Here is a 25,578-nt window from a genome sequence, read left to right on the forward strand (position 1 = left end):
GTGTGTATATGTATATATATATATATATATATATATATATATATATAAATACAGTACCAGTCAAAAGTTTGGACACACCTTCTTTTTGTTTATTTAAATTATTTTTAACATACTAGATTAATACTGCAGACATCAAAACTATGAAAGAACACAAGTGGAATTATGTTGTAAACAAAACAGTGTTAAACAAATCAAAATATGTTTTATATGTTAGATTCCTCAAAGTAGCCCCCTTTTGCTTGGATGACAGCTCTGCACACTCTTGGCATTCTCTCAATCAGCTTCATGAGGTAGTCTCCTGTAATGGTTTTGAATTAACAGGTGTGCCTTGTCAAGAGTCAATCTATGGAATTACTTGCCTTCTTAATGCTTTTGAGACCATCAGTAGTGTTGTGCAGAGGTAGGGTTAGTACACAGTGGACACCACTATTTGATTACTGTTGTAATCCATATTATGGCACCAACCACTCAACTCAGTAAAGAGAATCGACAGTCCATCATTACTTGATATGAAGGTCAGTCGATACGGAAAATTTCAAGAACTTTGAATGTATCCTCAAGTGCAGTTGCAAAAAACATCAAATGATAGATAACACTCTCATGGTGTAGTAGTACACACAATTTATTACAAGTACAAAAACACACAAAAAATGCACAATTACATTCAATAAAATTTCAATAGGCTCACCTGGTAGCTGCCACGTCAGTAAGCAAATGGTCATCCTGACCTCAACGCGTTTCACCTCTGATGCAAATATAGCTGGACTTCGTCAGGAGGATGACGTGGTCAGCTCCCAGATAATCCTATTGGAATTTTATTGAATGTAATTGTGCATTTTTTGTGTGTTTTTGTACTTGTAATAAGTTGTGTGTACTACTACACCATGAGAGTGTTATCTATCTGCGCTCAGAAACCCCTCGGTATTATGTAAATAAGTGGTAGGTTGGTTCAAATGGCGAAGAGTAATAAATGTGTTCAGGAACCCCTCTATAGTATGTAATTAAATGGTTGACCAAATAAACTCTGACATAATTATAAGTAAAATAAAATTTATGTACTCAAAGGCAAATAAACATGGACAAAAAACACTTGAAGTAGGTTAAAAGGAATGGGTATTGTGGGTAAGGGATGCATAAAGGGTAATCAAACTAAGGTGGTGGACAGAATACCTGTCTCAGCGTAACAAGATTGGATTAGATATGCCAACCAGGGTGCTAATGTGTTTGTCAATACACACAATACTGTGGTAATGTCAAAATACACTATGATGGTAAAAACAGTGGTCAAACAATCTTCGGTGTGGAGCGTGTCACACTACTCACCCTTGGTGATTATCTAAGTCTTTACGGTGCCGCGGTGTGTGATCCGGGCTTCGTCAGGAAGGCCAGAAGGGTGAAACCGGTTGGATACTGTGTGTTCACAAAAGAGAGAGTGGAGAACCCCTAACACCTAAATTAGCTGCACAAGCCGGACCAGAAGCTGGCTCTGTATGTTCCACAGTATGTCCCAGCAGTCGGGAGGGTGCAGAGACACCGGACACAGAGAGCGAAGCAGTAGGACACCAAAGTGCCACACACACCGGAGTATAGGCAACGATGAAGGAACGGGGAATCTAATCACCGCCAGAAGAAGAAAAGACCAGGTAACGCCAGCCAGTGTTAAGGTCTCACTACCATACTCCGTATTTCAGGAGACAGAACAACATTACGTATAAACTGAACAATCTGTATTATTGTTTATGGAACGCATTTCAGCCATTGGGCTAATGTTTAACATTACAGCAGTCGACAGCAGTTTTTATGCATGGAATTCTTTGTTTTAAAAGGATTACAAGTCCATGGACATTATTAAAGCCGTTTAGGCTTAACTCTTTGCATCACAAGTAGATGAACTTCCTGTTTTGTGAATATATACACATAAGCACAATATATATTGCTTTATTACTGGTTTCAATTGTGCTTTTCATTATATATTTGTTGTTTATGCATTCCAGGTACCTGGTAATTATTGTTATTTATGCAACAATTTTATAAATATTTTGCCTTAGAATAAATAAAATATTTTTTACTAGCCATTTATTTAGAGCGGGAATTTTTTCTCATTCTTTTTTCTTTCTTTCACTATCTTTGTTCTATATCCCATTATATCTTCGCTCTACCTAACCCTGAAATGTATCAGCGCCACAAGCATAGCTATAGCTTAGTCTCTAGCTCTTTTTGAATTTTTAAAGTGAACCATCAGCTTGGTTAAATAAGAGAAAGTATGTAAATTTGCAAGGCCATCCTCACAGCACTGCTGAGGTCACCACCCATGCTCATATTGCTGAGGCTATACTCTGCTGAGGTCACCACAGAGGTTCATATTGCTGAGGCTATACTCTGCTGAGGTCACCACAGAGGTTCATATTGCTGAGGCTATACACTGTTGAGCTGACCACAGAGTCTCATATTGCGGTGGCTATACACTACTGAGGTCACCACAGAGGCTCATATTGCTGAGGCTATACTCTGCTGAGGTCACCACAGAGGCTCATATTGCTGAAGCTATACACTGCTGAGATCACCACAGAGGCTCTTATTGCTGAGAATATACACTGCTGAGGTCACCACAGAGGCTCATATTGCTGAGGCTATACACTACTGAGGTCACCACAGAAGCTCATATTGCTGAGGCTATACACTACTGAGGTCACCACAGAGGCTCATATTGCTGCGGCTATACTCTGCTGAGGTCACCACAGAGGTTCATATTGCTGAGGCTATACTCTGCTGAGGTCACCACAGAGGCTCATATTGCTGAGGCTATACACTGTTGAGCTGACCACAGAGGCTCATATTGCAGCGGCTATACACTACTGAGGTCACCACAGAGGCTCATATTGCTGAGGCTATACACTACTGAGGTCACCAAAGAGACTCATTTTGCTGTGGCTATACACTGCTGAGGTCACCACAGATGCTCATATTGCTGAGGCTATATACTGCAGAGGTCACCACAGATGCTTATATTGCTGAGGCTATACACTACTGAGGTCACTATAGAAGCTCATATTGCTGAGGATATACACTGCTTTGGCCCTACAGATGCTCATATTGCTGAGGCTATACACTACTGAGGTCACTATAGATGCTCATATTGCTGAGGCTATACACTACTTTAGTTACTATAGATGCTCACATTGTTGAGGCTATACACTACTGTGGTTGGTATGCAGTCAGATTGTGAACATTCATAATGACAACATAAGAATTTCATATGTTATGATGTGGACATAGTTAAAACGTCTACATCTAACATGTCAACATCCACAACATGTTGACATTAGCGTTAAAATTAGGATTAGGGTAAGAGTTAGCCTAAAAACTGCTTGTAGACATTTCGTTAGTGTTGACATTGTTCATGTTGACATGATGAACATGTTGACAGACAACATGATGATCAAGGACACATCTAAATACCTGAATTTAAACCAGTTTTGGACAGGTAAGTGGTCTCTTACTGTCAGGATAAAGAAAATTGACAGCGACAGTTTGAAGGAAACCACACAGGGGGTTACGCTTCTGCAACACTGAGTTATCGGTGTTCACATTTGTCTGAATTTTCAATATTTCTGATGAAGTAAACACAGCCCGCGTGTAATGTGCATTAAGCGATTTTATCAGACTCTTTTACCATTACCAAAGAAACCACAGATTGGAATTTGTTTCTGCACGGAATCATTTCCTTAACCTAAGTCCTAAGATATATCTTCTACCCCTACATCAATCATTATCTATCATTCCAGCTTGATAGATAATGAAAAGTTGAAAATTAAGAGAAAGGTGCTGGAGAGCCCATTCTTCTTCATAGACTATTAAAATATTCTTATTAATTACAGGATATCAGATTAGTCATGAAAGAAATATACATATATATTGTAGCACAATATACAGAATCTACAATGAAGCATTTAACAATGTGGGCGCTCTGCTCTCACAATCGACGGGATGTACTAAGGGTAAAATATGGTCAAAACTCAAAAAACTGCCGTGTTCAATGTTTGCCTCATTCCCCATATGTACTAGGCTCCAGAAAGCAAAACTCTCCAGCACTAGTACCCAAAAGGCAACGCCATCTATAGATGGCATTGCCTATAGAAACTTATGAACTTCTTTCCGCAGCACTCCCCTGAGAGGGATCCAAAGGACCCGCCTGATGAACCCCCCCCCCCCCCCCCATCCTGTGGCTTGAACGGCATGCAGTTTTATTACGGACGTTGGAATCCTGACGCTGGAAGATATTCGTTGGTATTTAGACGCCTATCTTTAATACAGACGACGAAATCCTGACACCCAGGATCCGGAATGAAGGTGAGCGGGGACTGTTAGCTTATAGCAGCAGGGGGGGTTTAGTTTTAGGCACCCCCGGTGGCTTATCAACTATTTTAGGGACGCTTTGTGGCATTCAAGTTATCACCCCTCTGTTTAAAAGACAGAATATATTGTTCCAGAACTGCCCAGACCAATTCACAGCTTGCTAAGAGGAGACTGATTATAGACAGCCCTAAGTTGGAGGAGGACGCCTCACCTCTGCTTTTCCTCTTTCTTCTTTATATGTCTGTCTTTTAATATAGCTTTGGCTCAGTGACCCCCTGCCTAACTCTCATCTCCTTCTCCCCATCATACTGCTTGATCCGTGTTGAAAATGTTGTCTTGTTTATGTATTGAATGAGTAATGTAGTCTTTCCTTCCTCTACTCCCTTATATGTGTCTTGTCTTTCAGTAAAGCTTTGGGCTTGTGACCCCTTCATTATGCCTCATCACACCGCTTGATCATTGTTGAGAATGTTAACTTGCTTATGTGATGAATGAATAGTGCAGTACACGGTGTAAAGTGTAGGATGTCACATCATGTGCCATATTCCCTGTACAGCACTATATAAAGTATGACTGATTGATGGTGTATGGTGTTTTAGTTGCACTGCAACCCGTACATTTGAATGTATTGACTTGTACCTGTTTCTTGTACACCTTGTACAAATAAATCATATAAAAAAAAATTACTTCCCAGTGAGGTTAATAATATAATATTGAGCAATAAACCCTACTTTTCTTAAATATCCTTTTCTATTTCTGCACAGCAACTATTACTGGCTGAACTCATGTGATCTAAAGATAATATCTAATGGGCCCCATATATCTGGGATGGATTACCTCAATTCCCAGTTCTGCCGGGGTCAGGGAATTGGGAAATCCAATATGTTGTAAATCCTCGATTCGCCGATCCTGACCCAAATATGATTGGGATCGGAGAGTTGGGAATGTTTAACATGCTCATTTTCCCCAATATAACGATGGATTTCGATGACCGCCGATCGGTGAATCAGATTGCAGATTATAAAATCGTCAGTACAGGGATATGGGCCGTAGATATATGGCCTACATAACCCTTTGATGCGTCATCAGCTGTCCACTGTTAAAAACTGTGCCCTGAGTCAACTGCCCTTTACCATGAAGTCCTAATCCTAAAAATGTTATATTCCATCTGCACTGCAACAAATTCTAACACAATCATGTATTTATTACCAAAGAAAAGAAGAATGTTAGTTATCCTGAAGACACAATACATTTTACTTTTGCGTGATCTATATAACACAACAAGGTTAAATGATAAATAGCAACTATACGATCAGTGGGCATGATTCAGTGTTGCGCAGGACTCATTATGCGAGTGTGCAGAATGGGTCATACGTAGTCGCACGCAGCCCCTTAGATGCTTCTGCCTGACTGACAGGCAGAGGCATTTAATGGGCGTTGCGGGGTTGGCCGGCGTTCCCGGAAATGGGGGCGTGTCGGCCCTGATTTCCGGGAGTGGCAAAGACAGGGACTGCGTCGACCGACGCAGCTTCCTGGCCTCGCAAGCCAGCCAGCCAGCCAGCCTGAGTAAGTTGAGGCTTACTCAGATGGCCGGCGGCCCGACACCATTCACCATCGCGACCATCGACCACTGATGGTCGTGATAGTGATCCCAGCCAGTGGTTGCAGTGCCGGGATCACAAACGCAGCAGGGGGTGCCTGCGTGCAGCTTTGCAATTGCGATCCTTGCTGAAAGACTTACAGATGCGCTCAGTAACATTGTGGCTGACCGCGCCACAAACATGTGCACGCATAGCTCCATGTGATTCCCTGCCCCTGCATATGCTACGGTACGCTATGGCGTGCAATGCGATCGCACCACGCATTCCTATGGAGGCACGTCCACGTATGCAGTGCGCAGATCTGCTCACAGGCGCGCGTCTCACGCTATGCGAGGTGCGATTGGCCGTGCCAGCGGCAAGGATATATCTAGGCATATCTGTAGATTAACGCGGTATCATATTCACCAAGTCAATTTATAAATAATGTGACCCAGAATAACATTATTAGAAGAAAGGAGACTCATTGTACGCAGATGCTGTCAGGGTTTTGGACACTATTAACAGTGGCATATCTATAATGGGTGCAGGGTGTGCGGTCCACACAGGCCCTTGTGTCCAGAGGTGCCACACTGCCATCCCAGCACCCATGTTCTGTAATACTTACCTCTCTGTAGTTCCACTGCGGCAGCGTCAGTGCTGCACAAATCACCAGGAAAATGGTGCAATGGCCATTTTTCAAGTAATTTGCGCATATGCAGTAGAAAAAAATCACTTGGAAAATGGCCCTGGATAGTGCCAGAGAGTACATGCTTGTGCTGCCAGCTAGGCTGCCGGCTAGGGGGCTCGGACAAAGACTGCACACAGGCCACCAGTGGCGTAACTACCATGGGTGCAGGGGGTGCGGCTGCTATGGGGCCCGGACCAACCCGGGGCCCGGCCCTCCCCCTGCACCTAAGGTGCCAGGCCTCTGTCCGCGGCCCTTCCCTCCGGCACCCTCCTTACTTGCTCCATCGCTCTCTTCACTTCCCTCTACTCCACTTACCTGCTCCGTGGTCGCGCGCACCCCCCCGCTCCGTGGTCGCGTCTTCCCAGTCAGCTCCGCCTCCGGCTCTCCCCATTGGCTGATACTGGGAGAAGGTGTGGTCACCTCCTCTCAGTATCAGTCATTGAGATGGAGCCGACCGGGAGAGAAGGTGCGCCTGCCCTGCACAGCGCGACCATGGATCAGGTAAGTCGGGGAGTGAGGAGGGTGCGGGGGCCTCAAGCCAAGGGGGGATCCATGGGACAAGAGCGGGAGTGGTAGGCTGAGGGGGAGGGGCGCAGGCTGAAAGGGGGGCCTGTGAAATTTTTTGCTATGGGGCCCCTGTAAGTATAGTTACGCCCCTGTAGGCCACCTCCTCATTTAATACGCCCCTGACTCTTAAGCACACAAAATAATACATACATATATATATGAGAAGCACAGAATTTTAAAAAGATTCTGAGGCAAAATGCAGAATATAAATATAATTGTTAGAAGCATAATTCTAACACTAGTTCAGTGTAACACCACCATATTTTAATTCACACACTTTCTTCTTTTGATATCACTTCACTACATATTCAAATATTTTGCTTCCTTTTAACTATAAATGACTTGATAGCAGAACAAATATTTAAATAGAGATAACAGACATTCATTAATAACTTATTTTCCTTAGCCCTGATGCTAAGTAAGTGCTCATGAAGCACCAGCCACGGTCACCAAACAATAGGTGCTGCTGCAGCTACACACAGGTGTAAAGTGGTCCCTAGTGCACAGTTGGGACTTACAGTGGGCATGTTGGGACTTACAGTGGGCACGACTGAGTAAGTAGGAGTGATCAGGTTGATGCTGGGTACACACTATCTGATATATTGTTCGTATAGCCGACAAACTATATAACATTAAGTGCATCTGCACAGAATACATCTGTGAACAACGGCGTACACACAACCAAATATCATATGGCTGTGTCTGTGTCTCAGTGACACAGCAGCACAACATATACAGCAACACTGACAAGTGCATTGGCTCGCATTGCTGACAGATAGCAGCATTAGCCAAATAGCAGCATTAGCCAATCAGTGTGCGGGGACCTAGGTTGTGGTAGTCAATGCGGGCAGCGGAAGGGGATGGGGCCAGTGACGGCAGAGGCCTGGTTCCCAGCAGGAGACAGCAGCACAGCACAATAATAGCCACAACAGCTACAGGAGGGAGAGAGGCAATGCACGGAGACCAGGTAATGAGGCACTTGGGTGTGGCCACTGTCCCCACCGCATGCGGTCTTGCTGTTACCACGCCCTGCCTCATACACTACGTATGTGTGTCCTATTCTCCTCCTGGCCTGTGATCCCGCCTCTCGCCGCTGCCATACACCTCCCCGTCATTTTACATAGGAATCAGCAAGAATGACGTGGTTCCTGTGGCCAGACATATCGGTTGGCCAATTGGTAAGTGTGTATACACAGACACACACTTACCAAATCGGTAGGTCAGTTGGCGGGTCGGCCGGATGGACGATCCGTTGGCCAAGTGTGTACCCAGCATAAGTGTATCTTGTTGTACAAGCACTATAATATAAATGTTCCAAGTATACATATTCTATAGTGAATTTAAAAGACTAATTATCTGTTGCAAAATCTTGAAAGATTAAGGGAAAAGTGGTATATCAATAATAATAATAATTTTAAAGTACATTTTTATATATATTTTTTTTTAATGTGTAATGAAATGTTCATACCCTGAATCCCTTGCCAGACTTATCATTATAATTATTATGAAAGTATTTTGCATGAACCTATATTAACCTCACCTGGTGTTCCCGGCAGACCAGGAGGACCTTGTAAACCTGAATAACCGCGCTCTCCTTTGATTCCGGTTAATCCTGGTGGACCAGTGTTTCCTTTTGGTCCAACGGTAACTGAGGTGCCTCCTCCAATCACCTGTAAATGTATAAACAGTGTATTTTTTATTTATCAAAATAAACAATGTATTGGGAAAACAACAGCAGAGATAAAAGTGTCTTACTTCTCCAGGAGGTCCAGGGAATCCACGATCACCTTTTTGACCCTGAAACAAAACAGTACTTTACAAACACAAAAGGAATAACCAACAAGAGAGACACAATTTCTGAAAAGTGAAGTAATTTCAATCACAGCAGATAATACATATCAGACATACATATTTAAAAAAAATTTATTTATCGATGTGATTAAAAACAATATTGCAAGTCCATAATTAACCCCTCTATGCCATCAGTATATGTATGATCAAGGCTGGAAGATCTTGGACTGAACAGTCTTAAGTTCAGGCATCTCAACGTAGTCAATGACAACTTTAGGTTCAAGGGAAGTGACCAAGAACCCTTCCTTACAGTTCCTGAGCCCGGGATTGCTGTATGCATGTGATGAAGTTCAGTCGCTACAGGGCTCACAACAAGACGGGGCGGCTGTCAATGGTGAGTGACAGCTCGCCACGTTTTGTGGGCGGGTAGGGGGGGTGGCTGGACAAACACAGACGTTCCCTTAGGAACGCCTGGCGTTTGTAGGGAGGTCTTATTGACATCACTACTGATGTCAGTAGTGAACTTCCTGCTCTATTAGAGCAGAAAGTCCACTCGGCCTTGCGGCAGCCTAGACCCTGCCGTAGGGTCTCATCGCAAGGTCGATGGTCGCGATTATCGCGATGGTCTCCTGGCCGCTCGCACAATCTGTGGGTGGTCTCCCACAGCTTTGCGAGCGGCCGGAGATCGAAAAAAAAAAAATGCCCACAATCCCAGTGTGCGGGCAGCGGCAGCGAGCGGCTCTGAATCAGGGCCTGAGGGCCCATGGGAACGCCTACCATCTGGGGCCGGCCCCACTGACATCACAAGTGATGTCAGTGGGAGTGCTTTCGGCTCTGGTAGAGCCGAAAGCACTCTAGGGCTTGCGGCAATGAGACCCTACCACAAGGGTCTCGTCGCAAGCCCGATGGTCGCGATGTCACCCACAGCTATGCGAGCGGCCAGGAGGCCGCTGTAAAAACACAGAAGGCCGGCCCTGATTCAGAGCGAGCGCTCTGTCAGAGCGTCCGGCTCTGAATCAGGCCCTAAGTCTCATGAGGGACAAGAGAGAGGCATGTGCTGAATTCTGATTGTTGGAGCTCATCACATGCTTCTCTGACCCGTGGAAGAGATTAACAGCAGCCTCATGGGAGTCTGTGTAACCTTTGCTGAATTATAACAATTAAACCCCTGTAATGAACAGAAGCATTGAGGTAGTTACTATGTTGCAGTGGCGTAACTAGGGGGAGTCGAGCGGAGCTCATGTCCTGGGTGCTGTGGCAAGCCCTGCAGAGGGGGCCCAGGGCATCATACACGCATGCCCTCCCTCTACCCCCGCCACCATTGTGTCCTGAGTCTAACTTCTTTAACGAGCAGGCAAGTGTGCCTGCTAGCCTGGTGCTGGCTGGACTGCCTGTAGGGGGAGCTGTGGCAGAAACGCGCAGCCCCTCCCAGGCAGTCTTCTTACAAAGCTCTATCCTGACCTGGCCTAGAGCTGCCGTCTGGGCCAAGTGAGGAGTGATTCTTCCTTCCCCAGCGCTCCCTGTCTCTGCTCACCGCAGGTGGGTTATTGGGGGGAGGGGTGTCGTGTGGATGGCTAAGCTGCCGCGGGAGGGATGGAGGGTGTGTGTGTTAATTTTTCATGCGTAGTGGAGAGGGGATGGGGTTGCTGACTGCATTTGTGCGAAAGAAATGTGTATAGGTATGTATGTGTCAGTGTGTGTGTGTGTATATGACGACACGGTGGGGAGATGATGGTGTGCTGAGAGTTGATGCAGGGGGGAGGTAATGGTGTGCTGAGAGATGACGCGTTGGGGAGATTATGGTGTGCTGAGAGTTGATGCAGGGGGAGGTAATGGTGTGCTGAGAGACGACACGTTGGGGAGATTATGGTGTGCTGAGAGTTGACGCAGGGGGGGACGATGGTGTGCTGAGAGTTGATGTGGGGGGGAGGTGATGGTGTGCTGAGAGATGATGCAGAGGGAAGATGATGGTGTGCTGAGAGTTGACGCGGAGGGCAGTGATGGTGTGCTGAGAGACAACGCGGGGGGAGGCGATGGTGTGGCTGAGAGACAACGCAGGGAGAGAGATGATGGTTTGGTTAAGAGATGATGCAGTGAGATGACGGTGTGGCTGAGAGACACAGAGGGAAGGAAGTTACACAGGGGGAAGGAGTGTGGTTGAACTGCTATAGTTGACCTTGTTAATATTCCTACACAGGCATCTTCTGGACGAGGTGACCTACATGAATATTGAATACCGACTGAAGACGCCATTGTCCCAGGGAAGATATATTTCTTCAGAGGTTCCACATTGTGAGAAACCATCGTATAGGTAAGGTGCATATGGAATGGAAAGGATTGTTCCCAGAGTGACAAGAAATGCGTGGCATGTCATATTGAAATGGTCCATTTTTAAGAGCCACATCCCTTCTGGTATGTGACCACGCCCATTTTTGCTATATGGTGGTAATTTCTGACCATATTGGCAACTCACGATACATACTATTGACACCTCCTATAGTATTGGGACAAAAGAAACTTAAATATCTTACTGAAATTTGTGGGGGGGTAGTAAGATTGTTTCATGTTGTTGGTTTTTGGTCATTATAAGGTATGGCCTGAGTCTTCCTCTTCTGGGTGTAACAAGCCCAGCATAGTGTATGTAGTGATGTCTGATAATAATTCCCTTGTGTGGCATGGATGCAATGTGTAATGCACCTATTGTGCCAAACTTATTGCATTATTAGTTGTTGCATGAATTGTTGGAGGGATTGGGAGTCCTTAAGTCTGTATTTGGGTGGAGTCTAACGTAGCCACTATATATGCGTGATCATGTCTGTACATAGGGCAGCCAGATGGAGCAATGCGCCATTTGATATATATATTTGTTTTTCATCCTTGAATTTTTTTCTTGTTTCATACCTACAGAGTATTTGCAGTGGTATGTGTATAGTACAGGGAATAGCAAGGAGCATACACAGGACTCAATCCTAATAGGTGTGAGTAGGGTCCTGCGAGCCATTCTCACGGCGAACTCACAATGCATGACGATCTCTGTATTACTAGAGCGAGGTTCAATACTCTGTAGTGATAAGTTCCTAAACCTACGCCAAAGTGCAACTCCCGGCAGCACGCGGGTAACCATTCTCCCCCTCTCCCAGTGCTGCTTGGATAAATTGTCTGTACATGGATGCTGTTTTGGCTGCATGTGTTCCCAGAGCTGCACGGTAGCGCTGTGTTAGTGTTGTGTTTGAGTGAGGAGACTAGGAGAATGCAGTGATGTCCACATACTGTGGCCAAATCAGCAAAACCAAAGACCTCCGGCTTACTGATCTCTGTCATCAGGTAGGTGGTGTGGCGAGTTATTCCAGCTGCCCCTATGGGGGCGACATTCAGTGAGTTAGGGGGGCTAAATTATATCCTGCCCCCCAACCTAGAAATGTTGTGGTGCCCCTGTGTACACTAAGCAGTTATTAATTACATTCCAGTTAAACAAACAAAAAAGGGGAAATTTGGTCTCATCATGAATATGTAAAATAGCCCCCAGTTATGAAGGAGTTTAAGGAATAAGACTTCGAACTGATTAAAGATTATTTTAAACAAATCTAAAGGCCTCATTAATATAGTGCACAGGTTCTCAAACTCAGTCCTCAGGACCCCAAACAGTGCATGTTTTCTAGGTCTCCTCACAGAATCACAAGTGAAATAATTAGCTCCACCGGTGGATCTTTTAAAATGTGTGAGTAATGAATACACTTGTGCACCTGCTGGTGACCTGCAAAATGTGAGCTGTGTGGAGTCCTGAGGACCAAGTTTGAGAACCACTGATATAGTGGATTTTGTACAAGACAATGGTTAGATTGCTGATATAAACCTAAGAAGTCTTCATATGTTGCAGTGAAACATTGCTCAGTACTTAAGTCCATACAACATTTGCCAGGTCCAGAAAGCTACCATATGGGTCATAATTATGCTCAGCATGTGGTATGGTAATTAAAACTATGTTATAGTAAGCTGTGCCATTATATACTATGTACATCACATACTTCATAATGTATTGCTCAGGCTAAAAGTAAAAGCATTCTACATCTATAGCACCACTAGTGTATAGAACTGATGTACACTCCCTGCCTGTGCAGTTTCTATAGCACTGCTGATGACTGAAGTCTGCGAGGAGTGAGAACACAGAAGAGATGGCGCTGCTGTTTCAGAGCAGCTTTTGCTGGGGCAGCATCTAGAAGACAGAACTATGTGTCCTATGGTGACAGTGTGTGACTCAGCGAGATGTGCTGTCAGAGATTGGAGTATATAATACGAAATATGAAGCCAATGACAGCTGAGCTGGCAGTGAAAGAGACAAAATGACAAAGGTTTCCTAGGTGCCAAAAATAAAGTAAGGTCATTAACACGTTGGCAGGAACATTATTTACCTGCTCGCCTTCTCTGCCTGGACTTCCTGGAAAACCGCGGTCACCAGGACTGCCCTGTGCAAAAGAAACATTGTATCACTCTTATTCTATTACTTCTCCTTAGACATGTAAATAACATGGGTATAACACAATACTCACCTCAGCACCAGGGATCCCACTCCTTCCTTCCTTCCCGGGCTTTCCCTGTTAGAAACAAGTAGGACAGAGAGAGAGTGGGAATCTGTATCAATAGTTAGCCCTGAACTCCTCCACTGCCAAGAGCAGGCACATCCCTCCGCACCGCTGGCTGACACTCAGTATCGTTCTCAACAGTTTCAAAATCCAAGATTCATTACAAAGAGGGAGTGGTCAGTTACAACAATAAAGCTACCATATGGTAGGGAATGGTCAGTTACAACAATAAAGCTACCATATGGTAGGGAATGGTCAGTTACAACAATAAAGCTACCATATGGTAGGGAATGGTCAGTTACAACAATAAAGCTACCATATGGTAGGGAATGGTCAGTTACAACAATAAAGCTACCATATGGTAGGGAATGGTCAGTTACAACAATAAAGCTACCATATGGTAGGGAATGGTCAGTTACAACAATAAAGCTACCATATGGTAGGGAATGGTCAGTTACAACAATAAAGCTACCATATGGTAGGGAATGGTCAGTTGCACAATAAATACAAAACTAATATAATTGCAAATATTGTGCCTTCCCTAACACGGTGCACATACGTCAGTAACCATAGAGAAAAACTGCACTCTACTTACTATTTTTCCATATTCTCCTGCCTCCCCTTTCTGTCCCTTAGCACCTCCAGCAGGACCCTGAAGAGAGAAATATATACTTTAAATAGATATTGATTTATTATATGTCCTAGCAACTAGACTCAAACTTCAGTGAACGCTAGCTTTTAGGATGCAACTTTTTCTGTTCTGTGGAGTAATTTCATCCCCTATGGTTAATCCCCTATGGTTTATCATATGTGTTATTCCATTAAGTGACAGTGAACACGAGACACAGTCAGTCACCCAGGGTCCAGTATTGGTGGGTGAATAGCTGGACAGTGCTGTATGCTTGGTAACACTTTTCACTGTATTCAATCTGTGGGCCTTATTCAGAGATTGACACTAATGCCACCGCTGGTGCGAATTTATACGCAGCAACTGAGCGAAAATAGGCAAATTTAGCAGCCACCAGGATTCGCATTGAGATGCCCATCGGCGGCTTCACAAATCCAAGCGACTGTGTACAAGGACACACCATCGTTTGCAGATCAGTTGATTATTGGAGTTCTGAGTAACCCTATGGATACTCAGAATGGCTGCTGGACACCGGAGCCATTTTTACTGCGTACGGTATTACAATCTGCGACAAGCCCCAGAATGGCTACGACACGTCTGCGTTATTGTCGCCACTCCCTTATTGCCACCTCCAAACACTCCCTGACTGTCAATCATACTGCGGCTAACTGCCCGCTGCAACTACCGATGGCAATGAAACTTGACATATGCAATATGCAACTCATACACATGTGCAGTTCACCAATAATCACTCAACTGCGTAAACAACAGCATTGCATACATTTCTGAATCAGGCCCTATCTACGGTGAGCGTGAATGTATAATTAGTAACAACAAGTTTTTCTTTCTCTTATTTTTTTGTCGATAGAAGACTCCAACTTCCAGAATGCTTTCCAAATACTGATGACTGGTACAGCATTGTTGGAGTTGCAGGTAGGGACACGTGAAAATCCACAAGTGAACTAAAGCTTAATAGCCACCTAGTAAAAATTGACAGTGCAGAACCATCCCAATCCATGGCCCTAGGGGTTACTATATGCAGCCATTCTTTCCCAGGGCAGGCCTGTTCTATCATACAGACTTTTGGTGCGTACACACTAGGCGATCAGGAAAGACAGTACGATTACGACATCATAATCGTACCGTCGTTCCTGATCCCCTGTAGTGTCTGCACTGAACGATCAGTCGTTTAGTACAGGCACTGTCCATCATTCCTGAACATGCCAATCTGTCGTTATCGGCAGATTGTGCTGCATGTTCAGGCGATGGACAATGTCGGAAACGACCAGCGGGAGTGCGCATCGCTGGTCATTTCTGACATAAAAGTGCACGATTTGTGCACGATTACTAAGTGATTGCACGATTACGATGTCGTAATCGTGCAGTCGCTCAGTAATATCGCCCAGTGTGTACGCACCTTTTAAGTTATGTTACTAACCACCTCTAGATGATGGGAGGGGAAAAGCTTGAGTGGGAGGACCAATCACAAGCCGCAATCACATGTATCTCTCTCTCCATTGCATCCAAAACATTACAAATAAAATGTGCTCCATAATATCAGCATTGATTATTTTTTTCCACAAAGTTGTCTTTTCACTCCTTACAATATGCTACATATGGATACGTGAGTGTGATAGTCTTTATAAAGTGAGAATGTAACATTTTGTGGGTTTGGTGAAATATACACATGGTGTGACATTTGTGCAATACTAATGAGTGCTTAACACCCATGGAAAATGTGTCTGTGTCACACTAAATGAATTGACATGGTCTTCATGGGCTAGGAAGGAAATTGGATGACAGCAGTGACTAATTTAGGTTTTCTTAAGTTAACGCATTATTTTATACACATTTTATATTTTGGGTTACACTTTACAAGTGTTTTTACTTTATATGCGCAGGGAGCAAAGGAGAGAAACTTGATACATCTGCCCCTGAACGTTCAGTAATAAGACAGCATTTCTGGTATTGATTTAATGCTGATTGGAACAAAGAAAAAGGTTGTAATGACTTCATCAAGGCTTTCTCTGCAATTCCATCAATGCCTGTGCAATGGGGAACACAGCGTTTTGACTGACCATTGTGTTGTAATGATCTCTTGACTGGGATCCTGTAAAAGTTTCCTTGAACATCGTTAGAACCAGAGTTTGACGGTATCATCCTGGTTCCAGCGGCAGCCTGATTAAATGTGCTGTACTACGGCCATTTCTGCAGCTTGTACTACGGCCATTTCTGCAGCTTCTACTATGGACATTTCTGCAGCTTGTATTACGCACATTTCTGCAGCTTGTACTATGGCCATTTCTGCAGCTTGTACTACGGCCATTTCTGCAGCTTGTACTACGACCATTTCTGCAGCTTTTACTATGGCTATTTCTGCAGCTTGTACTACCAGCCATTTCTGCAGCTTGTACTACAGCCATTTCTGCAGCTTGTACTACAGCCATTTCTGCAGCTTGTACTACGGCCATTTCTGCAGCTTGTACTACGGCCATTTCTGCAGCTTGTACTACGGTCATTTCTGCAGCTTGTACTACGGCCATTTCTGCAGCTTGTACTACGGCCATTTCTGCAGCTTGTACTATGGCCATTTCTGCAGCTTGTACTACGGCCATTTCTGCAGCTTGTACTACGGCCATTTCTGCAGCTTGTACTACGGCCATTTCTGCAGCTTGTACTACCAGCCATTTCTGCAGCTTGTACTACAGCCATTTCTGCAGCTTGTACTACGGCCATTTCTGCAGCTTGTACTACGGTCATTTCTGCAGCTTGTACTACGGCCATTTCTGCAGCTTGTACTACGGCCATTTCTGCAGCTTGTACTACGGCCATTTCTGCAGCTTGTACTACGGTCATTTCTGCAGCTTGTACTACGGCCATTTCTGCAGCTTGTATTACGCCCATTTCTGCAGCTTGTATTACGCCCATTTCTGCAGCTTGTACTACGGCCATTTCTGCAGCTTGTACTACGACCATTTCTGCAGCTTTTACTATGGCTATTTCTGCAACTTGTACTACCAGCCATTTCTGCAGCTTGTACTACAGCCATTTCTGCAGCTTGTACTACAGCCATTTCTGCAGCTTGTACTACAGCCATTTCTGCAGCTTGTACTACGGCCTTCTACTACGGCCATTTCTGCAGCTTGTACTATGGCCATTTCTGCAGCTTGTACTACAGCCATTTCTGCAGCTTGTACTACGGCCATTTCTGCAGCTTGTACTACGGCTATTTATGCAGCTTGTACTACGGCCATTTCTGCAGCTTGTACTACGGCCATTTCTGCAGCTTGTACTACGGCCATTTCTGCAGCTTGTACTACGGCCATTTCTGTAGCTTGTACTACGGCCATTTCTGCAGCTTGTACTACGGCCATTTCTGCAGCTTGTACTACGGCCATTTCTGCAGCTTGTACTACGGCCGTTTCTGCAGCTTGTACTATGGCTATTTCTGCAGCTTATACTTCGGCCATTTCTGCAGCTTGTACTATGGCTATTTCTGCAGCTTATACTTCGGCCATTTCTGCAGCTTGTACTACGACTATTTCTGCAGCTCAGCATGTGGTTGAAATATATTTGACACATTTGTGTTGTATAGCTACAACTAATGTACAACTTATTTGAACAGTTTTTACATTGCGGCCATAAATTCTTTGTACACATTCTGCCTGGAGCTGAATACAGAAAACACTATATACTGTAGCTGTAACATACAGTAAATGCAACATATATTTATTTATATGATGTCTGATTAATGTGCAGTTGTGTGCATGCATTATAATCTTACTTTCCACCTCTAGAAGAAGCTGCAGATTGCAGTGAAATGCATTGAGAGGCACGGAGAAGTCACTCACAGGACTACTATCTTCTGTCCATAATTTGTTTCAAATCCAACCTATGCTGCATACTGACAGGGAAGAGTCCTATACAACATTTTCCTTTTTTGCCTCTGATTGCGACCGTGGAGGTAGGCTGCATCTCAGATCATTACCATAGAGTGACAGCGCAGATAGTGCTCCCCTTGCACACAGGACCTCAGTGCACTGGTGTTGAGGCTTTGGATTGTGACCGCAATTGACAGTGTGTGGCAGATTAACTACAGCAACACCAGAAGTTAATAGCAAGAGCACCAGCTGGATCATGAGTGAGTCCAAGCTGCAGAAACACCTGTGAGTGGACAGGAGCAGTGTTCCCACTGTACTGACACCAGGTTTTCATTCCAGCAAATACAGCTATAGAGGTCCACTGCCAGCAAAGCAACAAGCTCTTCTGATTTTATATCATCTCAAAGTATTGGATCTGTTGTTATTAGCATCTTTATCATACGTTGGATGGAGACCTGATGAGATTCCCTTCCCCACCATGCACTACGCTATAGCTAACCTTCATGTATTTTATGAACATTATTCGACAAGGTTACTAATTTTTCTCCTAAGATTCAGATAAACATTTCATCATAAGTGTTGATCAATGTTCTAATCCGTTATCGGATATTAACAGAATATGTAGTCTATGGTGATTTTTTAATTCATATGTTGCCTAATATTTTTATGTGATTGATTTTATTGTATTACATTCACGGGTTTTATAATTGTAATGTGAATCCACAAGCATATTTAATTATATATATATATATATATATATATATATTTATATATAAATTTTTACAATAAATACAATTTGTGACATTTATAAAGTATTTTCGCCTACGTGTGCACCACCACCTACTATTCCTTTTTCCTCGTATACAATATGAGAGAGGTGGCAATTCACTCAGGGGTGTGCAGCAGCCTTTACATTTGGTTTTATTGGAATAATTAGTGCCAGGGGTAATGTGACTTGTTTATACTCTTACTACATTAAAATTTATTTATAGAATAAAAAATAGAAACCGCACAACTGCAAATCATCATACTCCTGCTATTGGAATTACATACAATACATTGTAACAACTGGAATATGTCAGTACAGGTTGAGTCTCCCATATCCAAATATTCCGAAATAAGGAATATTGCTGAAATACGGAATTATTTGGCATGACTGAGATAATGAAATCTTTGATTTTTGATGGGTCAATGTACACAAACTTTGTCTAAGGCACAAATTATTAAAAATATTGTATAAAATTACCTTCAGGCTGTGTGTATAAGTTGTAAATGAAACATAAATTAATTTCATTTCTGTACACAAACTTTGCTTGAGCCACAAATTTATTGAAAATAGTGTATAAAATGACCTGCAGGCTGTGTGTATAAGGTGTATATAACACATAAATGCATGCTGTGTGTATATTTGGGCCCCATTCCCAAGATATTTCATTATGATATGCAAATATTCCAAAATACAGAATATTCCGTTATCCAAAATACCCCTGGTCCAAAGCATTTTGGGTATTGGAGACTCAACCTGTATTATTCTCAGCTGGTATAAGATGTATACTAGTGACCACAACAAATCTCTAATGAGCAATATCAGGTAGCTTCTCTAGGTAGAAAGAAGAATATCTGATGTTTCCCTCTACAAAATGTATCCTCTTTATCAACAAATATTTACATTTGTATTCATTAAGGGATAATACTTAGCATAGAAACAATACAAAATGTACTAAGAATATTTATTTTAGGGGTATACAAGTATATATACCCTAAGTATCCTATGATAAGCATTATCAAATCGAAAATATAGAGTCTTTTGCACTCACCGGAGGACCCGGAAGACCAGACTGGCCAGGAAATCCTTGTTCACCTTTTGAGCCCTAGGAAAGAACATCAATGATGGCAACTTAATTTGATTAAGGACTGGACAATGCAGCTGGCTGATGAAATAATATGGTATCTATACAATGTAAATTAACACAATTTAAGTCTAAATATTAAAGACTTAAAATGTACAACTTAAAGTGTAACTAAAATGAATTCCTGGTTTATGTCATATCATATCCCAAGTAATAAAATGTTATTTATGAAAGTGTAAAAGTACAGAGAATTTACATTTGCAACACTGCACCTGTTTGTCACTGCACCTAGCTGGGAATGTCTATAATGGAAAGTGCTACTGTAAAGTCCTACCTACAACCACCATAGGGCTACACTTCATCTCCTATATTACTGCTCGGGTTAGCCTTAATAATGTCTGACATTAATCATGTCCCCAAGAGAGGGGACATTTTATGTATGTGTCATTACTGTGTTTTAATTTTGTTATTACAATGTCAGTACTTTTCTTACCTGCACAAAGAATGTCTACAGATTCCAAGGTACACTCCTGGTTATCAGTACACATGTGTGGTTCGGGTCTCCAGAAATCCGAATCCACCTGAATTTCGTGAATCCAGGTAAATCCGAGTCACAGATCTAATCTCCTGAGGAGATCCGGGTAAATCCGGGTCACGGTTCTGGTCTTTTTGCGGTTCGGAATTCGGATTTTTAAATCCGAATTTCGGGTTTTGGATTGCATAAATTACATGATTTTAGCTGTTGAAACTTTTTATCTATTCTTTATTTAAAAAATCCAGATTCAAAACCAAAACCAAAACACTTGAGGGTGGTTTGCAAAACTACACCAAAACCTTGAAGGAGTTACAGATCCAAAACCAAAACCAAAACCAATACACGGGGGTCGGTGCACATCCCTAGTTATCAGGTCCTCTTGAGCACTAATAAAATCCCAGCCCTTCTGCAAAGAGGAACATGCTGTGTGTCACTCCGCAAAATAGGGAACACACCGCTACATGCGCCCTCTCTTGCCCTGGGCCTCCTATAAATAACCGCATCCCTCATACATGTGGGTGCATAAGTAAACCCATTCATAGACTCTCTATTGCATACCCCCAACTCACAAAGTTCCTCCAATCAGAGAATGCTTACTTTTTCACCCACGTCAGCACAGCCAGCTGGCACCAGGGCCGGATTAAGGAGGGGCGACAGGGGCGGTCGTCCCGGGGCACCCACTACAAAAGGGCCCCCACACAAGTTTAGTCTGACCCTGCAATTGCCGAGAAAAAGTGCCTAGTGGTACCTGTTCTCAGACTGGGGCTGCCTGGCTGCGGCTGTGAACTGCATGCACAGTGCATACAGCGCAGAGCTGCTCCAGAGTCCCTTCTCCAGCATCACGTCCATGATGCTCATGAGGGAACTCGGGAGCCGTTGAGAGCTGTATGCTCTGAGAATGCAGAATATGCAGCAGCAGTGAGTGACAGCGGCTGGTGGTGAGTTAGTGCGCGGCACGGCGCCAGACAAGATGGGTAGTCCTCCCCACACTACTTCCAGTGGCGATAGCCATATTAGGTTAGGCACCCCCCTGGTGTCTGTGTGTGCCGGACTCTTCACAATACATAAATGATGAAGTTACCATGTGCCTCATATCTAACAACCTCTGGCTCACATCTACTACTGATCGCAATAGCTGACGTGGTTATCCAGGGATGTGGCCTCCCATTTATTTGTAGTAGTTAGTACAGTGGCACCACCACATATGTAGATTCCTCCTGGGCTTACTCCCTTATCATTAGGAGCAATAGTAGTTTTTGCAAAGCAGACTCTGGCAAAGTAAGATCATAGCGTCGGAGTTATGTTCTGTGAAACATTCTAACTTTACACTGTGGCACAAGGTAAGAGGCATAGTGACAGTGGGATGTCAATTTTATTGGAGGGCCCCCACAATGTAGTTGCCCCGGGGCCCCCACAATCCTTAATCCGGCCCTGGCTGGCACGATAACGTAATGCACTCCCCCATAAAAACTAGGCCAAGTGCAGAGAAATAGGATTGTGACACTACAATACAGCATTTGCACTGCACTTTTGCACCTTCAAAGATTAATTTCAATGTGTTTAATCAATACAGATTTGTTTTAGCATCAAAACTACGCTGTAGAAGCCTCATTTTGATCAAAAAAGTATTCCGATGTGTAGGCACTCTAGTGGTCCACATGACTATTTAGATATAATTATTTATTTTTTTATTCAAATCTATTAAAATGTTCCAAACTTTATATTCCTAGCTAAATGATAAATTAAAAATAATACAAAAGGGATAAGTCAAAAAATATGAAAAGGTAGTTAAATCAGCAGTATATACTGTGTAACATGATTTATTCCTATTATTATTTGTTTGGAGAGTCAGAAAAATGCTATAGATAAAAGGGAATCTCATTCCCAGATGCATTAATACAAAAAGGAAAAGAATAAACCAAGGCGCTCGCTGTCAGAAACACAAAGGGTTAAACAGTAAGCAGCCGAACGTGACGATGTGAAAACCTCCCCAATTAATGTATCAAAAGTGAAGGAATATAGGGCCTGATTCAGAGTTGGGAATAGAGAGAGATATCTCTCGCAACTGATCATCTTGGTGAAACCATGCTGCACTGCAGGTGGGGCAGATTTATCATGTGCAGAGAGATTTAGATTTGGGAGGGGTGTTTCCAAACTGACATCTAAATTGTGCAGTATTTGTGGGCTACATGTAAAAGCAGCCAGTATTTACTCCACATGTAAAAAAATTGTATGTATTTACACCCCTTGCATTGCAATATGGTTTGTTCAGGTTCACAGTTGAGAGAGATATCTCTCTCTATTCCCAAGTCTGAATCATGCCCATATTAAGCTGCTTACCAGAATATCCCAAACAGTGTAATAAAGGCTGTACATGTGTCCACTAAATGTATCTAATAAATTTCATACACAACATTGCAGATTTATTTTCTATATGTAAATTTCATCTAAAAAACTAGATTATGAAATTAACTCAAAACAAATAGCATAAAAGAAAACACAGATCACATCCCTTAAACATACACAGCAAAATGGTTTGTAGAAATCGGCAGGTTTCAAATTATTTGTGTTTTGTTTCAATATAAATAGGGATTTTTTTTTATTTAAACGTATTCATATTGACAGAAATCTTTATAAAACAAATGTGTCCTTCCAATTACTTTACTGTTGTTTTTTAAATATATTATTGCTAATACATACAATTATTAGACTATTTCAGGCTAAAAAAATTTATATTATTAAGTGTGATTATTCCTGAGTTTAATAGTTGGTATACCACAACTATTGACCTGCGTTACATAGCATAATTATCTGTGTTTCGGCTTCTGACCCACAGGTTAATCTCTAGTTTACACCATTAGGGGTAAATTTACTAAAGTGAGAGTTTTAGAAGTGCGTTTTAGAAGATTCTAGCTATTATCTTCTAGAAGGTGCTAGTTAAATGTTAAGTAGAATCTGATTGGTTGCTATGGGCAACATCTCTTCTAAAACTCACTTCTAAAAACTCTCACTTTAGTAAATTTACCCCTTAGAATAAGTTCATTAAAATGAATAAATAGACAGGCACCAGATGATACCTGGAGAGTCTTCTCTTTTAGATGTGTTTGCCAAGTCATATACTACTCTCTTTAGGTGTGAAAAAGGCCTTTAACAGGCTGCATTGGGGTTAGATGTCAGAGGTCTTTCGCATGCTTGGGACTGGTGAGCGGTTTCTTGACTCCATCTTAGCACTGTACTCAAATACCCCAGACCTTGTTTTTTTATCTTCTCTATATGTAATGGCACATGCCAGGTCTGTCCCCTTTCATCCTTGAGTTTTGTTTTAGACATAGGACCCTTAGTGGAAAGAATCATGATCCCCAATGCCATTCAGGGGAATTAACACAAAATCTGTCTCCTTGCAGTATAGCCAACCTTTGTATAGCCAACCTTGAATACCCCTAAGACTGAGGCCCTTCCTGTGAACGTACCACCGATCTTGTTAAAGTTACTTTGCTAGACTCATAAATACATGTGGCAGTCAATGGACTTGAATTATTAGGAATACAACTACCGGTTCAGGAGGACAATATTGTCTCCTGTAACTATAGGCTATAGTTAACGCCAGATAAGAAGGATACCATTTGGCCCCCATTTCTAAATTTAGTTGGAAGAATTGTATATCTCTACAGGGGTGTAACTAGGTATTTGAAGGTCCCATAGCAAAGATATTTGAAGGCCCTTATGTATCACCCAATGGTGAACAATATATATAACACATGTAACTTTGACAAGGAAGGTGGGCCCCCCTTGGCTCTGGGCCCCATAGCAGCTGAACCCCTTGAACCTATGGTAGTTACACCCATGTCTCCATATATTTCGAAGTTACCCCACTGGTTAGTATTTGTAGCCTTGATCAAACAGGAGTCTGTTGTAGCACTGCTCTTGTCCCTTGCTTTTGCTCTTATCCATTTATGTATGAAGTACAAGTTGCAGGGTGGAATGTACAAACCAATACATCAAATTCAGCTAAATGTAAAAAATGTATGTACATTAAATTGTTTATAACTTTAAAGTTCAGACAAATAATGAAGACAGCAAACTGCTGCTGGACACACTTTACCTACATTAGTTACAGCCCCAAGACTGTGTACTGTAGGTAAACTGTGTTCTTATTGAAGACCTAACACAGGAAATTATTTTAAATTAAAAAGAACTGGACCGACTAATAAAAGTCAGTGGTGACACAGGGGTAACATGGTACATGGCTGTGACAGCTGTAGAAATGTAGAAATTCTAACACTTGAAGAGGTGATTAAATAAAAAATGGTGAATTATATTCAGTAACAAGGAATAACCAAGGGCAGGTTCTCATTTAATAAATTGGAGTAAATAGTGTGCTGAGTATGATATACATTATTGTTCTTAGTACGGGTGGGGTATATTTTGTCAGCATTCACAATGTCAATCATTATGTCACCATGAGAATATCGACATTGTTGTAATGATGGCATGTCCATAATGTCTACACTGATATAATGTCAACATTCGGAAATGTGCTTCTAGTCTCATTCTATGCCTAACGCTAAAGGAAATGTCGACATTATTTTTTTTTTTCCATTTCCGATTTCAACATTCTGTCAATGTTGACATTTTTTGCAGGTGTTGACTTTAATGATGTCGACATTTTATCCTTGTCACATCATCATTATTGACCATCTGCTGTCATTGTAAATGTCGACAGTGTAACCCGAGACATTCTGGCTGCACACCCTTTGTACCAGGATAATATTTACACCTTTTTTTATTAATGCTTTCATTTGGTGGGAGACCAGTTTAGGCGTTGCCAATAACAGGGTCGGCATTCACAATGTCGACATCAGATGGTCGACATTGATGACATTGACATGGTTAAAATATAGACATCATTAATGTGGACACCTGCAAAATGCTGAAAATTCCTATTAAGAGTAGGGTTAGCAGTAAAGGTTAGCATTAGGAATAGAGATAGAATTAGACTAAAAGCATAGTGTAGACATTTCAACAATGTTGAAATTACATTGGTGTAGACATTGGTAATGTTGACATCATGAACCCGTCATCCTGTTCAATGTCGATATTACAAGCATGTCACCCTTCACGT

At 42.6% G+C, this 25,578-nt stretch overlaps 1 protein-coding gene across 1 annotated transcript in view; it reads right to left on the minus strand.

The window, feature by feature from the left end:
* Window positions 1–25,578, minus strand: part of COL4A5 (collagen type IV alpha 5 chain) — a 227,725-nt gene that overhangs the window by 100,692 nt on the left and 101,455 nt on the right. Inside the window, exons 14-19 of the mRNA XM_088482860.1 lie at window positions 19,889–19,942; window positions 14,158–14,214; window positions 13,530–13,574; window positions 13,392–13,445; window positions 8,947–8,988; window positions 8,732–8,861 (exon numbers count right to left, since the gene is read on the minus strand). Of these exons, the coding sequence (XP_088338986.1) occupies window positions 8,732–8,861; window positions 8,947–8,988; window positions 13,392–13,445; window positions 13,530–13,574; window positions 14,158–14,214; window positions 19,889–19,942 (382 nt within the window). The remainder of the gene's footprint in view (window positions 1–8,731; window positions 8,862–8,946; window positions 8,989–13,391; window positions 13,446–13,529; window positions 13,575–14,157; window positions 14,215–19,888; window positions 19,943–25,578) is intronic.

This window comes from Taudactylus pleione, unplaced genomic scaffold, assembly GCF_031769625.1.
Source record: "Taudactylus pleione unplaced genomic scaffold, aTauple2 ptg000296l, whole genome shotgun sequence".
Lineage (NCBI taxonomy): Eukaryota > Metazoa > Chordata > Amphibia > Anura > Myobatrachidae > Taudactylus > Taudactylus pleione.